At 45.8% G+C, this 15,742-nt stretch overlaps 1 protein-coding gene across 1 annotated transcript; it reads left to right on the forward strand.

Annotated features, from left to right (window-relative positions):
• The first annotated feature begins 1,503 nt into the window (after positions 1 to 1,503).
• Positions 1,504 to 13,664, forward strand: SCD5 (stearoyl-CoA desaturase 5). The gene is made up of 5 exons (XM_009283686.1): positions 1,504 to 1,528; positions 2,303 to 2,433; positions 7,477 to 7,682; positions 11,193 to 11,425; positions 11,992 to 13,664. The coding sequence occupies exons 1-5, from the start codon at positions 1,504 to 1,506 to the stop codon at positions 12,180 to 12,182; spliced, it is 786 nt and encodes a 261-aa protein (XP_009281961.1). The 3' UTR covers positions 12,183 to 13,664.
• The last annotated feature ends 2,078 nt before the right edge of the window (positions 13,665 to 15,742 follow it).

Here is a 15,742-nt window from a genome sequence, read left to right on the forward strand (position 1 = left end):
CAGTCATAAAGCCCACAGACAATATGTTCTTGTAATGATTCAGGACTATAACCTTAATATTTTTATGTTAGCTGGATAATGTCAGTATTCTGTGTGTCACAGATCTGTTCCCACAATTACAGTCATTTGAGCAATTTGGAAGGCCTTATTTAGTGATGTTTCTGCACAGCTCAACGTCATGTATAGAAAATGACAGGATAGGTTTTCCCTAATTTCATAGAAGTCCGAGTCCTTGCACTGACAAGGCATGTGCAAGAACTGCAAGACTTCAGCGGAGACTGGAGTGTGAGTTGTTGTGGTGTCGGCATTTTTACTGATCTGAGAGTAATCTGTAAATTCAACAAAATCTGTAAATAATGTGCAGAGAGAATGCCTGATTTTCAGTTCACTTCTATACCTCCGTTCAAGAAGCAGGCAGAAGTCTGAATTTGTCAATAGACTTCAGTGGACTGGACTTAACTGCACAGATGAGCCTTTTCTGGGAGTAGCTTGAACGCTGCAGCCAGCTGAAAAGGAAAATTGCCTCTTTGGTGATGGTGTCCAAAGCGGGTTTGAGAGATGTGTCATCTTTACTAGGACCATTCTGACTCCATTTGTCTGTTGCATTTTGTTGAAAGGCTTTGGTTTGCTGTGCAGGAGATGACAGGAATTTGGGCCATGTACATAATGTGAAACAGTTTGGGTAAATCTGTTTTTGATGGATTCACCAGTGGAGTGGATAAGGTCCATTTACTCCCTCAGTCTGCAGGGGTGACAATCAATGTGAAATATGGTTGCTGTTATTTTACCAAATACCTTTCTATTATATTTTCTCTTAGATGCTGTAATTTCAAGCACTGTGAGTTGGGAGTTGATAGAGGGACACAGTAGACACCCACCTACATACACATATTTTTGGTTTCTTTTTGTAAAGATAGATGTTTTACATTACATACTGGGAAAAGCTGATTGTGAATTCCTTTCTAGCCACTGCATGTCTAACAGGGTTCCCTGCTGTGCAGGGAACTGTTGTTCTCACTGTTGTGCAGACACAAGTAGAAAACCTCCTTTTGGGGGATAAGGTTTTCCCTTTTTGTTCCAGTAACTCTATTTAGGTATTTGAAATAGGCTGTTTTAACCAAAACATGCCAATGTGTGTAGGGTGGCAGGGAGCCCTGACTAAACAGCACATTGCTTCAGACCGTGCAAGGTTATTTGGAAGTTACATAATACTTTCCTCCTAGCTGTACCCATTTTCTCTCCAGTCTCTCTCCAAAAGGAGAAGCATCTCTAATGCACTGTTCTTCCAACCCTTTCCGATAGTCTCCTCTTTTGTTGCAAGTCAAAACTACTCAGGCTATGGATCATCCATCACACAGGAATTCAAAGACACTAGAGAAAAAAAACAGCGAGCACATCAAAGGAGAAGCAATCAGTGCACAGATGCATGGTTCAAGCAGGCGGGCCCAGGTCCACTGTCTCGTTCTGCTGCCCCAGCCAGCCATTCCCCCTGCCCCTGGAAACATGAGGTTAACCATCCGGAGCATGCGTGAGTGTACCCCCTGCTGAAAGGAGAACCAATGCTATGATGGTGGTCAGTGGGGGTATTATTTTAAGCATGGGAGGTACACTGCGGGGATGCGTGTGCTTGGGCTATGTGTCTAGCCTGGAGCCAATGTGGTAAGTAAGGAACAGACCTGCTCCTGTGCTGTGTTGGCCATCTGAAAAAATGCTCAAAACAAGTTTACTTGGCCAATTTTTTAATTAAGGGAAGGAACAGTTCCTGAAACTGAGGGAGATGGTGAATGCTCTGCTTCCTGGCACATTTTTATTACCAAGTCATGAGCTCCTGATGGTAAGAGAAGTTTTTATTGACACAGCTCTTATCTTTAGGGGTGGGACATGATGCTCTTACACTGGCTGACAGATCGGACTCGAGCAAAGGCCTGTCTGGAGCAGGCTGGCAGTGTCCTGTTAGAGTTGTTGCTACTCTTCTGACACGAGTGATGAACTCTCACTCCACTGTACTTGGTGAAGGCACACTGCGTAAACATGTCACAGCATGATGCTTCAGTGCTGCCAAACTCTCCTGAACAACGCACTGGCTAAATGGGGAGGGGTGGGAAATGGAACGACATGTCCCTGGGGCTGTGGGGCAGAGGTGGGCTGAGAACCTCACCTCCTGTCTGCCCAGCCTCATCTTGTGAGTGACCCTGCAGGCGTCAGCAGGCAGGGGCAAGGAGCATCTTTATATCAAAGAAAGCAAAAATAATGGCAGTTGGCCCCTGGCACATCCTGTGTCTTGTTTTTTTTTGTCTTTCAGCATATTTCTGTTTCCTGATGACGGCCCTGGGTGTGACGGCTGGTGCGCATCGCCTGTGGAGCCACCGTTCCTACAAAGCCAAGCTGCCTTTGCGGATCTTTTTGGCTGCAGCTAACTCCATGGCTTTCCAGGTGGGGTTGTGGTTGCCTGTCCAGACTCTTGGCCTCCAGGCAGCTTTCTCTCCTGTGCAGGGATCCTCTCAGCTTAGAGACAGCAAAAGCAAAAAAAAAATATTGGCAGAAAGACATTTGCTGATAACGCACTCTGCTGGCTCAGGGGATGCAGAGCCCCTCTCACCACCCATATGTAACAGTATGCATTAGACAGTCCAGGAGCAATAATTACTTAAAGACCAAGTTGAATGTGCGCAGATCAGGGGCTCAGCACAGCATCCCAGAAGCCTATTTGTGGCACAGGTCAGGTCCCACACTTCACAGGACGATGTTGAAACTTTTGTAAGGGCCAACCTGATGCAAATATGTCTGCGTAATCAAGTCTCTTTGTCCATCCAGGCAGTTGGAGATCTTGACGTGCCCAGAAAGGAGAGCAGGCATCCTTTCATAATCTTAATTTAGCTCTGTTTTATGCAACATTTTTCACCAGTAAAATTCAAATACATTTGCAAAGAAGCGTGTTACTAGCTCTGTACTTACTGATAGGCAATCTTAGACCTCAAAAATGTTTGTGTAACACCCAGCTGGTGGTAGGAGTTAGCCCAGAACCAGGATCATCTTGGTGTGAATTTAGTTACTCCTTTGGCTGTTCAAAATAGAGATATGAACCTGTACTAACATTAAACTTATCGAGCTCGGCTGCCATAACCCCTTGTGGCACAGAGTACCACGTGTGTGTTGTGCCTTGAGTTTTCAGCTTTTTCCCTTCAGTCTGTTTGGTTGACTACTTGTTCATGTACCTTGACAGAGGATTAAAAGAGTCCCTTTATCCACTTCTGTACTGTTCATTTATCATCTTTGATCTTTTTTTTTTTAAGGTGGAAAGAATTAATCTTGTTAGTCCCTCTAGACATTACAAAGAGCACAATGCTTTTGCTTGAATATGGGAATGTGTCCATTTTGACTATAACCTTCCTTTATTCTGAGCCATATTCCAGCTGCTTTGTGCTGCTTAGTTCCTTGCAGAGCTCTACAAGCCCTTTGCTCAGCGTGTTAAAACAACTGTTTTGAGTTTTGAGAACCCCCTGGTACTGTCGTCCTGTTTTACAGCTGATCTTATCTTTCATAAGTAATTTAAATGAATGTGTTGAGCTGGTTGCAGTGAGCCTGCATGTTGGGATTTCATTGCATTCTGCTCCCCCGTTGCTATGGATTTTGCTCGCAGCTGCATTGGCCTCATCACTGCTTTTGGCTGAGGACATGGTGTGATTCTGAGGCAGGGAAGTACTTCAAAGTAGCTTCGAGCCACCTTTGTGCCCTTCGTATTGGAAAGAAAATGAAAGGCCAAATCACTGACTCTTAAGTTTTAAGTAGTCTGAAGCCTGCTCCTAATTACCATGACATCCATTGCCTGCTGAAGGCTGTTTTCACCACCACAAGCAGACAGTGAATGAGTTTTCAGGTCCATCTCCCTCATGTTGGCTTTGGGAGGAAGAGGTAGCATTGGAGATACCTACAGCATCCCTGGATGCTGACTATTGAGGAAATATTCAGACTTCTTGAAGAGCAGGGGAAATTCTTTAGCAGAATTTTAACTTGATGCTGCATGGGCAGTGACATACTGTACTTCCTCTGAAATACCATCAGATGCAGCCATTTTTGCCCTGTTGCCCAGTGCATTTTTTGTGATTGGAGCATGCTGAGCTGTGTTTCTTCTCTCCATCTAGAGTGAAGCTCTCACAATTTTGAAAGACTGTGCTTCTTGCTGTCGCATGACTGTTTGAGAAATAGGTAATACCTGGCCTACGTCTACTTGATCTCCTGGTGTTTAAGTTTCAGCATCTCACTTGGGACATGCTGGTGTCTCCTCTGCTAACTGTGTTGTACTGTTGCTCCTGGCCATCTCTGTGAAACAAGCTGTGTTCAGCTGAGGTTGTGCTGTGAGCATTTGCACACAGCAACAGTGGTTGTATGGAAATTCATGTCACCACACTGAGCTTGTTACATAGCCCAATTTGTTGTCATGTTTCGGTCCGTGGGTTTATTAAGGGACCTGCTAATGAAACCTCATGTCTGCATCACTGTCACAGCATGATGCTGTCGCTCTCTGCTTTGGAAGGGATTTCACTCCTGTGTTTACCTGAAACTTGATCAAGAGTGATGTGTTCCTGGAAAATGGTTGCTATTAATACGCTCGGAGCATATTTACACATGCTATGCTCCAGTTCTGTATTTATTGCCAACAGTTCTGGCCTCTGGCCTTTATTTCCTCTTAGCCTTTGTGGTTTCTAATTAGATGCAATTCAGTTGTTTCACAGCTTCCTAACCCTTTCATCTGGGGAATCATGTTTTTTGCCAGCCCTGCAGGTGTTTGCTGTGGTATGAAAAGCCAAGTTAATTTCTCACAGTATCATTGCTTTGACCTGGTTATCTGCTGTCCCACAAATAATTCTATCAAGTGACAGCTCTTGTGACAAACTGATCAAAAGTCTCACTTGAAAAATTATTTCTGGTTAAGAAAGAGGACCTTTCCTAGGTGTGCTTCTTGCATAACCCTGTTTTATTTTTAAATGACTTAATCTTGGCATTTTGCAGTCTTCTGGATATTCCTGCTGAAACCACTTGAAGCAGTGTAGAGGCTTTCATTCCCTTTGATTTCTCTGCAGGAAAAAAATAAGACGGCAGCAAGGTAAAGATCTCCCCTTGTTCTCACTGAGGAGTTTGGTGACTTCCTTTGCTTCATTCAGTTTACTTTGTTCTCTTGTGCAATTGGATAGTTAAGGTGCGACATACTGGAGTGCTGGTAAGGGGCTGATCTTTACTGCCTCCTCTCAATGGCTTAGATGAGTCAGTGCTGCAGAAAAATGTTCCCCTCATCCCCAGCCCACTCCCAGCATCACTGCGGCCACGGTGTGACAACAGTACAGGGCTGAGCACAACTGAGTGCAATGGAGCTGAGATCTTTCTGGGGCTTTTGTTCTTCACTTGTCCCTTGTGGGCTCCTGCAGACAGAGAGCATCTTTGCAAGGCTGAAATTGGACACAGAGGCATTTGAGCTGGATTCTTTAGCTGCTCTTTGCAGTTGTTCCTGGAGTCCCCTCACCAGCATGGGTGGCCTCAGTGCTTTCTCTCAGATGTTGGCAGCTGAGAGAAAGAGCAATGATTTCTGCAATGCTTTCAGCATAGGGCTTTTGTCTCACAAAATGTAGATATATACAGTTGTCATTAGCCTGGGCTTACTGTGTCCTGCTGTATATTCAGCGCCATGATGGCTGATGCACTGCGGTTACTCCACAGACACCACAAATGCTCAGTTCTGCTGGGAGCAAAGCTGCTGCGGTTGGTGGTTGGTGGTGTTACTGCTGTTCCTAAAAGTAACCCAAGCTCACCCTTCCTTTGGGTATTATTGCTTGGGTACCTCCCTGGCTGTGCAAAGATGGAAATAGCAGAGGAAAGCACACTCAGCTAAGCATTCTCTGATTAAAGTTCACACTGTTGTGGATCTGAGCATTAACTAACATTTCCATGTTTTGGTGCTGGTGTTGGGCAATTCAATTCATAGATGAGTGTGTGGCCTGAGTTTTGCAAGTGTTGTACATGCTTACAATGCCCTGTGCTAATAGCTCGGCACCACTGCAAAAACCACCAGTTTAGTCCAATAGCCAGTGCATCCTGCAGAGCAAACTGGGAGGCTGAAATCGCTTCAGCTGAGTAAACTCAAAATCTCACTTCACAGATCCAAGTCTGAAATTGCGTTCCATCCTTTCCTCCCTGCAGTCCACATAATCCCGTTTACAGCTATAATGTATTTCAGTGACCCATATCTGCTGACAGCTTGAGCAGAGATAGGACTGAACTTGTTTTGTATCTGATCTGGATCCAATGCTGAGCTGATGATATGGGTCTGAGACTTTTATTCCAGCCTGGCTGGAAATGCAAGACTTGATTTCCCATAAAATAGGCACATCTCCTTTGATATCTTAATCACAGAATCATAGAATGGTTTGGGTTGGAAGGGACCTTAAACATAATCTAGTTCTAACCCCCCTGCTATGGGCGGGGACACCTTCCACTAGATCAGGTTGCTCAAAGCCCCATCCAACCTGGCCTTGAACACTTCCGGGGAAGGGGCATCCACAACTTCTCCAGGCAACCTGTTCCAGTGCCTCACCACCCTCACAGTAAGGAATTTCTTCCTCATACCTAATCTACATCTACCCTCTTTCAGTTTAAAACCACTACCCCTCATCCTATCACTACACTCCCTGACAAAGAGCCCCTCCCCATCTTTCCTGCAGGCCCCCTCTAAGTACTGGAAGGCTGTGCTCCTGTACACATCCCTGCAGACAGAGCAGTAATTTAAATGGAGGTGCGGTTTTACTGTGGAAGAAGCATCCCTCCAAAAGGCTGAGCAAGTTCAGCTCCTGTTCAGGTCAGGAAAAGGCATGTGTAGTGTTCCACAAGCTCTGTCCTATTTTCAGCACTGCGTTTGTGCTTGGAGGGTGTCAGTGGTAACGAGCCACAACCAGCTTAGAAAAAGGATGCCAGAACTGAGTGCCTCTGCACGGTAGTGCCCTGAAAATAAACATGCAAGCTCCCCCATGGCAGGGTCATAAAATAACAATGTAAACATGTATGTACCTGGTCCCTCCAGCCCAGTGTCCATCCTTGGACAGCGAACACCCAAGGACACAGGACCAGGGCAGACTGATTGATGGTAACTTGGACAGCAAACACCCAGGGAGGACACAGGACCAGGGCAGACTGATGATGGTAACTCCCAAAAGACTGTTGGCTTCCAGCCATCTCCAGCCCTGGGACGTGTCTAATCTGTATCACCGGTTCCCAGAGCATGTCCCATTCTGTGTGGGCACTGACAGGAGCAGTGTGATGGGCTGGATGTCTGCAAAGCTGGGGTCCCTCAGGATGTCTTTAGTTGATAATCTTTTTTGAGGAGCATCAGAGAGCGGCTTGTTGCTGTTACTGTGTGGGGAGTGAGCTGGAGGTGGTACTGCTGGAGCAGTGCCTGGCCTCTCTCACCCCGCCATGCTTTTTGTGCAGAACGACATCTACGAGTGGAGCAGAGACCACCGTGTGCACCACAAGTACTCAGAGACGGATGCAGACCCACATAATGCCCGCCGTGGCTTCTTCTTCTCCCACATCGGCTGGCTGTTCGTGCGCAAGCACCGGGACGTCATAGAGAAGGGGAGGAAACTGGATTTCACTGACCTGCTGGACGACCCCGTTGTCAGGTTCCAAAGAAAGTAAGTGGGAGTGCTGGGCCTCGTGCAAGGCAGGGTGGAGAGGTCACTCCGCCCGATTGTCTACTTGTGGCTCATTCATTATTTTTACCTTTCCCTTTTCTCCCCCAAGATATCCCTGCCACCTTGATTGGAGGTGTTAGGACTGCCATCCCTCTGGCCTCCACTATTGCCATGTGGCTGACACTTGCTGACTGTCCTTGCAGGCTCTGCTACACAAGCAGTGAGCCCTGTCCTTGTCCCTCTGCTTTTCCAAAAAGCCAAGGCTGGCTGTGAAAACAGCCACAACAGAAGTTGCTGGGATCTTGGCCTTCTCCTTTTATCATTGGAGTAAATGCTGTAATCACTAACTGCGTTAATGCAGAAGTGCACATTTCACTCTGCAAACTCATCTTTGGCACCTGTGGGCCAGTGCAGACCAAGCGCTTCCTCTCTCAAGACTGTCATTCTTCACGGGATTGATTATCTCCCTTGAGAATTAGCACAGAGCTAGTTCAGTTTGCTACACACTCTGCGAGAGGTGGGAATTGAGCAACATGCTTTGTCCTCTATGTGAGTACCTATATTTTAGGCACAAGAAGACTGTTTCTGCCTGCAAGCATTTGGTCCAGGTACTTCAGCAAATCACATAAGCTCATTTGAGCGTTTTATGGGTGAGGGGAGCAGTCAGTTGAGTCCAGAAATCAGTTTCCTTTTTGCATTAGAGAAATCTGTGTACTAGCAGAATTACCCCTGCATCGGAAGAGCTCCAGGAGTGAGGAATTCACTGCCCTCCACATATTGTTGCTGTTACTGGTTCCTCTGTTGGCAGTGCCTGTTTGCAAAGGCTCCCTTGCAATTTGCTGCAGCTCCTCTTGGTTGTGTTACTACCTTTTCCAAGACAACAGCATCCCATGAGAAGCAGGCTCTACTGCTTTGGTTATGCTGCAGATGTGTAGTGAAGAAGTATGTTTTCTGCAGGGAAGTTATGTCTTAGCAAATGGCTCTGCTCTGGATTTGAATTTAGGACTTTGGAGTTTACCTTCCCTTACCTTGGAAGAAAAATTCAGGTTTCTCCCTTCTGTAAGGTTGGGGTTTTTTTGACAGCATGGAAAACTTGGCAGATCAGATCAGTAAGAATCATAATAAACCCTTCTTTGTCATGTTTCATTTTAAGCCCAGATTGTTAGCTTTGCTGAATTTAGTGGTGCTGGTGAGCTGTGGATGAGGTACCACTCAATCGGTTTAAAACCACATCACTTCAGCTGAAATCACAGTACTGCTCCAGGCATGACTGATAGCAAAATTTGCCCTCTGTGAATAACAGAGCAATAATCCTGCATGTGATGTGAAAGAGAGGCTCACAGGTGAGGTGTCTTGATGCCAAAGTTTTCATGTGGTGAAAGCAGCGCTGTTCCCCAAGCATGTATTAAGGCATTGGTTCCCCTGAACTCCAGGTAAGGAGGCTTCTCATTCCAGGGTGGATGTTTCAGTCAAAGGGAGACAGAGAAAACATAGTCGGTTGCTCATTCGGATGTGAAATCTCATGTCATCATCAAAGACTTCAGTCTGAGCTTCTTGCATCTCACAGAATGGTTTTAATTGGTGCCTGATAGCTTTTTTCATATTTTATTTTATTTTCCCGGAATGGGAGAGGCTTTGAACTTTGAAGGAGTTTTCTGGGCTGGAAAATATTTTCTCCTCCAACTCTACTTAAATCCTGGCCTTGAATTGATGAGGTTTGCAAACCTTATCCACAGCCTGGTTCAGAAATCAGTCAGATGAGTGGGAAATTATCTGTTATCTTTGGTGGAGCGAAGAATGGGGGCTGTTTCCTTTGGAGAGCCTTGGCTCAGGTAAGTGAAGATAGAGTTCTGTGTGAGAGCTGAGGAGACGCTCTCTTTTCACCATGGTTGGTGTTGCTGAAGAGCTGCAGATCTCCTTCTGGAGTCCAGCATGTGAGGCACACAACAGCAAAAAATATCAAAGAACTTGCAGGGCAAGAGGTTAATTTATTTCATACACAAGATGATCAAAACTAGCTGGCGTGTTATAGATGAGAACCGTGTTCATGGAAACTTTCTTCCTTCCAAAAATACTGCTAATATTAACATTTTTCCAATCCTCTGTGGGTTTTAATTGAAAATTGTTTGTTTTTGTCAAACCAAATTGACAGGTTTTCCTATCTGAAAAACTTCAAGCAAATGGAAAGTTTTAATAACTGTTTAATAAATCCAAACTCTGTTCTTCCTCATCCCTTCTGGAAAACTCAACAAAAGCAGGGGTCTATTTTAAACCGACAGGTTTGGGCACAAATAAGACGGGTCTTACTTTGCGTTTCTTTTCTTTCTGCATCCTTCAAAATCCTGTCACCTCGGCCTACTGCTCCAGTTTCATGTGGCAGCTTGCTTTGATGGTGATATGCTGAGAGCACTGTGGGCTGTAGTAAATCTGGGCTCCAGGGAGGTAGAAGGGCTCAACGGGGAAGACGGGGGCCTTGTTTCCTCTTGAGCTGGGGACACACTGTGGGTGGATCCCAAGCTGCACTGTCTTGCTGCTGTCCACTTCTGAGCACCGTTAGCCCATTCTCTATTTAGAGTAATTTATTTCCTATCTCGCTTTTGGCTTTGCCTCCTTACTTCTTGCTTAGCTGCTCCCTTTCTCCACTTGCCTTGGATTAATTCCCCCCAGCATGATTTCTCTTTGTTTCTCCCGCTTTGGTCTCTGCTCTTCACCTCTGTGCTTGCTGCATCCTACGCTCTCTCTTCCCTGCCTTGCCTGGGCACGTGGCTTTAGCTGTACTATAAATCTTTCCTGTTTGTTCTCAGACTGTTCGGCTTCCTCCCTCCCTGTTTTGCACTGCACACTGATTTTGTCCAATATATGGAGGAGTGGCAGGGCTTGTGCCAGTCAGTGGGCTTGGAGAGCAGCAGTAATCCTGGCTCCCAGGCCAAGATGCATCTTTCTCCTCACCCTTGGCGGGATCCCTGTGGTCTCTCAGCAGCTGCTTTGGGTCTGCTACCACTGTTGGAGCTCACGCAGCAACAGTGGTATAAAAGGAGCAGCTCCTGCCCTGTGCTGCAGGTTCTCTTCTGATCTGAGCACAGGGGAAGTCTTTGTCGGCTCCTGGCAGTGAACGTGTTTCTGATACAGCTCCGCCAATGCCATGCCAAGCCCTGGGCTTTTCCAGTCCCAGAGCTGGAGCCTAGGCACAGGGTGTGCAGCCAACTCTGCGCTTCCCCAGGTTTAAAGGTGCTCGACTTGGGAGGTTTGCTTTGGGACTGGATCTCAGCTGTTCAGCTCCAGTGTTACCTGCTGCTTTGGGGTTTCGGGTTGTCTTGACACTTTGAATTGCACTTGGAAAAATTGTGTCGTGATTGTGGATGTCTGAAATGTTCCCTGCTACCCTGGTTATGGGACCAGCCCAGGTTACGCCAGGGGTTTCTGGCAGAGCCATGTCTCCAGAGATCCAACCCCACTTCACCCCAGCTGTCATTCCCACCACGGTAATGGTGTCCTTTTCTTTCCCCACAGGTATTACAAGAGTTCGGTTGTGCTGATGTGCTTTGTGATCCCTACCTTTGTGCCGTGGTACCTCTGGGGTGAGAGTCTGTGGAACGCCTACTTCCTTGCCTCCATCCTCCGGTACACCATCTCCCTCAATGTCACCTGGCTGGTCAACAGCGCCGCTCACATGTACGGCAACCGCCCTTACGACAAGTACATCAACCCCAGGCAGAACACGTTTGTCACTCTGGGAGCCATTGGTAAGTGCTGTAGCCCTGGGTAGAGCTTTGCAAACTCAGAGTGACATCCCATCCTGTTTCACCCTGGTTGGGGCTTTGGGCACCTGCAACTGGACACCACTCAGAGCCAGGGCTTGGAGGAGGCTGGAGCTTGCGCATCCTAGAGGAAGGCTCCCTTGTTCAACTGATGGTACCCACATTGCAATAATGCCATGTAGTCTCTGGGCAGAGACATGTTCACAGTAGCAATCCTCTCTTCTCAGCAGTTGGCTGGGGACTGCGCAGCAGAAGTAAGTGACTCTGCTTCTTACTTGGTTGTGTGTCTCCCCTCTTGAAGCACTTACGGCTTTCTTCCCCGAGCATAAGGGGTGGGACGTGCCCCTTCCTACTGTGGAGAAAAGCCCAAAGCACTGAAATGGAGTTCATTGCAGGTCTGCCCCAGAGGTCTCCCATAGCCAGGGGTGGAGCATAACCTGCACTGGATTCAGGACTTGGGAAAGAGGTGTTGGGATGTCCCACCCAAGCATGTTCCTAAGGTCATAAACGTGCTGGCCATGTGGTCTTTAAACTCCCTCTCTGTTTTTCAGGTGAGGGTTTCCACAACTACCACCACACCTTCCCATTTGACTACTCAGCCAGCGAGCTGGGCCTGAAGTTCAACCCCACCACCTGGTTCATTGACTTCATGTTTTGGTTGGGGTTGGTCACTGATCGCAAGCAGGCTCCGAAGGAGATGATCCAGGCTCGTAAGGAAAGGACTGGAGATGGCAGTGCTTGAAAAGTAATGCTTCGCTCTGCTAGCGTTGTTGTACACGTGGGTGGGTGGGTGTGCACGCACCCCCGTGACTGTGGTGGATTTATTTTCCTCTGGGTAAAATTAGTTTTTTCAGATCAGTTGGGCTGAATTAATTCCCCAGGAACAGATTCGGCCCCAGCTTTTTTTCCTTATTAGTTGTCTTATGTCCAAACTTCAGACTATTAAGTGTAAAAATGTAATATATTATTTAATATTATAGTTAAACAGGAGAGAGATTTGATTTTAGTCACTGTAGTTCATGTCTGAAATACATTGTAATTTGCTTGTCATGGTAAACGTTGGCAGGTTGGAGGAACTAACTATCCTTTCCAAGTGCAGTTAGGGGAGATTTTGTTTTTTCTACTATTAATCAAATATGCTGTTGAGATGCATCTCTCAGAGGGGATGGGGCAGCAATGTGCTGTTTCAACTACAGACTAATGGAAAGGACAGTAACAGCACCAATGGAAAACAGGATGTCCAAGGGGAAAAATTGGCCTAAATTCAGTTAGATGTTAGTTTGAAAACCTGCTTTCTTCTTTTTGTTAGCCCTGTTAGCCAGCCCAGTGCACTGCTGTCTTTGCTAAATATGAAAAACTGAATTGCTGAGCAGGCTTTTGTGTTGAAAATTAGTCTCTATACAGGCCAAAATACCAACTGATGCTATGTTGAGATGATTCCTTTGTTGTCGCATATACATTGTAATTTGTAAAGGTATAGAGCTCAACCATGTCTTAAGCCAAATAAAGCTTCGGTTTCAGTGTTTGGAGACCTAAGTTATATTCTCATCAGTCATGGCCATCAATGCATGCATATTTTAGCTCCTTTTGCACAAGAGGCCTCTTAATTTCTTTTTCTGCCTTTGACTAGCGGGTCTTAGAAAACTGACCTTTATCTAAGTCAAAGTCTCTACTAATATTTCAGCTGCATGCAACATCCATTGGTTTCTGAGCAAAATATAAAGACAGTTATGTAGCTTCTGAATTTTAACAGTTGCCTTGTTAAAAAAAAAAAAATTAAAAAAAAGGCATGTGGCATTAATGGGACATATAGCCCTTTGTGTTAGATGTTAGCCAGTGCAGGAGAGAGGCTTTGTACTGTCAGCACTGGAGCACTTTTGAAGATAGAGGGCATGATTTTCATTTATAAAGAAGGTCACCGCCTTGCCCCTCGGAGAGGGAGTGCCCGTTTCCCAGCTGCACAGCCCCATGCCCTGGGCAAGGCAGGGATCTTGAGATAACTGAGACTCAGGCCCAGATATTTTCAGGAAAGATGTAGAACTGGGGAAAAAAAAAAAAAAAAGGTTTCTTTTTTGTTCTGTTTCTTGTTTTTTAAATGATGCCATATAATATTAAAGAGTTGTCTTTATTCTGTATTTCATCCAGCAGGTGTTTTAACAGTGTTACTTTGCCATTAATGATGTGTAAACTCTTGAGAGATTTACAATAAACAGTTACGAGTTAGACAGGCCGCTGTGTTTTATTTTGAAACTCCCAAAGCAAAGGGCTTTATGCATCACACATCAGAATCACAGCAGCGTTTTGCTTGGTGTTTCCAGCTATTCACTTGGGGCAGTGTTTCCAAAATACCTACCCCCTCAGCATTTCTGGTTTCCTTGTCAATGGAAGAGGAGTGTTGTCAAATGGAAGGTCACCAAGAGATTTGATTACTTCAGGCTTAGTGGCCAAGCTGATAGAGGGGAAAAAGAAAATTCAAGCTGACATAAGCTTGAAAGGAGACCGTGGCAAGTTCTTGCATGTGAAAATCCCATTTTAATAGCAAAACGTCAGCCCAATGTGACTGCAGGACAATGCTTTGACCAAAAATATTAAGTATTTTGTTTAGATTTTGCTGGAAGTTCTCCTTGTTTCTGCTGAGATGTGCCTGAAGACCCGGGTGTGCCAGAAGTCGTGTCTTGATGCGATTCATCTGGAGTCAGGGCTAGTTGACAGGCACAGGAATTACATGCACACGAGTAGGAGACATCTCCCCACCACCCCCTACAGTGCCTGCAGGAGGGGATAGAAACGGGCTCCCAGAGCTGGGAGGTTTCCAACCTGCTGGTTAGAAAGATAGTGCTGTTGCTTCCTTCTTCACACGGCTGATGGGCAGTTGGAGAGCGGCAAAAATCGTTGGGAACCCGCCTTCAAAATGATGCAGGCAATGGGTTTGGACTTCATGTTTGAGTGTAGGAGCAAAGCTGGGAAGATGAGCGAATGGCTAATCTTACTGGTACTCCCATCATTTTGTTTGTGCAATTTTCTGGCTGGAGAACTGTAGTGAATGCACTTTACAGACACTTAGAGAACATCTTCCTGTTGATCTTTATCATACCTTCGATACTTTTTTTTTCTTTTGTACTGCTATTACTTGGACTTCCTTAACCTGTCAAGCACATGGTGTAAGAAGAACTGGCCCTGCAAAGAGGTACATGCTGTTCTGAATCTCTCTGACTACCTGAGATTACAAGAAGGTAACTTTATTTCCCTCCCTCCCGCCCCCGTGGGTGTAAGACTTCAGCAGCCACAGCAGTTCCAGTGGGATTCAGGGATCTGAGGTTTTGAAACCGTTGGCAAGTTACCCATGCTTTTGAAAAACTGAAAATAAGTAAAGAAACATCATTCAGAAAAGGAAAAGCTCTTCCATCAAATGTCTTATCTTGGAGCTTGTACTACCTGAATTCCTGTTTCTATAGATGAACTTCTCCACGTGGTAGAGTTGATCAAAAAGTGTCAGTTAGCCTTTGCAGGAAAACTAGATTTTTTTGAAGGGAATGCCTTGAATTTTGGTAAAACAAGGAATACTTCTATGCATTTCCTTTTTTGCTTATTTGTATTGATTTTTTTTGTGTGTTTGTTTTTAATTTTTTGCTTGTTTTGATTTTTGTTTTCCTTTGGAAATCATTTTGGCCATGTTCTCTAGTGTGGTCTCCCCTTCCTCAAGATGATGTAGTGTCTCCAGGAGGCAGGAAGGGCCCCAGCCACCTCCCGGGGCAGCTGCTGAATCCACCCACAGCTGCGTGCAGTGACATGGGGAAGTCATGGAGCCTTAGTAAGGTGGGTACTGAGGCATGAGCTGCACCCGTTTCTGTGGACTTTGGCACCTCTCCTGCTAATCTGGTAGTCAAGGACCCCACTAGCACTTTCTGAGCAGCACGAAAGCGTTGAGGGACTGCTGGTCGATGGGTGGCTGGCTATAGGCTGGGCTAAACCAAGGGTACAGTGACCGTCAAACTTTTCAAAGACCTGATGGTCTGACAGTGCCTGATTTTCTGTTGTCTCTAACTCTGTTCTTGGCACATTGAACCGTCTGGAATAACACCATGTAGGACTGAGAATAAGAGGTATTTGTACGCTGTCCTGTGCAGTGTTACGCTGAGTGTTTCCAGGTGTCCTGGTTTTGGCAGGGATAGAGTTAATTTCCTTCCTAGTAGCTGGTACAGTGCTGTGTTTTGGATTTAGGATGAGAACAAAGTTGATAAGGCACCGATGTTTTAGTTGTTGCCAGGTAATGCTTACACTAGCCAAGGACTGCTCAGTTTC

Source organism: Aptenodytes forsteri, unplaced genomic scaffold, assembly GCF_000699145.1.
Source record: "Aptenodytes forsteri isolate BGI_AS27 unplaced genomic scaffold, ASM69914v1 Scaffold342, whole genome shotgun sequence".
In the NCBI taxonomy this organism is placed as follows: Eukaryota; Metazoa; Chordata; class Aves; order Sphenisciformes; family Spheniscidae; genus Aptenodytes; species Aptenodytes forsteri.

What these genes read in the sequence shown, in the direction of transcription:
- SCD5 (XM_009283686.1), top strand. Translation starts at nt 1,504, where the DNA reads ATGAGGTTAACCATCCGGAGCATGC. An exon ending in GTTAACCATCCGGAGCATGC is followed by an intron (nt 1,529 to 2,302) that starts GTGAGTGTACCC and finishes TTTGTCTTTCAG; the next exon opens with CATATTTCTGTTTCCTGATG. An exon ending in CTAACTCCATGGCTTTCCAG is followed by an intron (nt 2,434 to 7,476) that starts GTGGGGTTGTGG and finishes CTTTTTGTGCAG; the next exon opens with AACGACATCTACGAGTGGAG.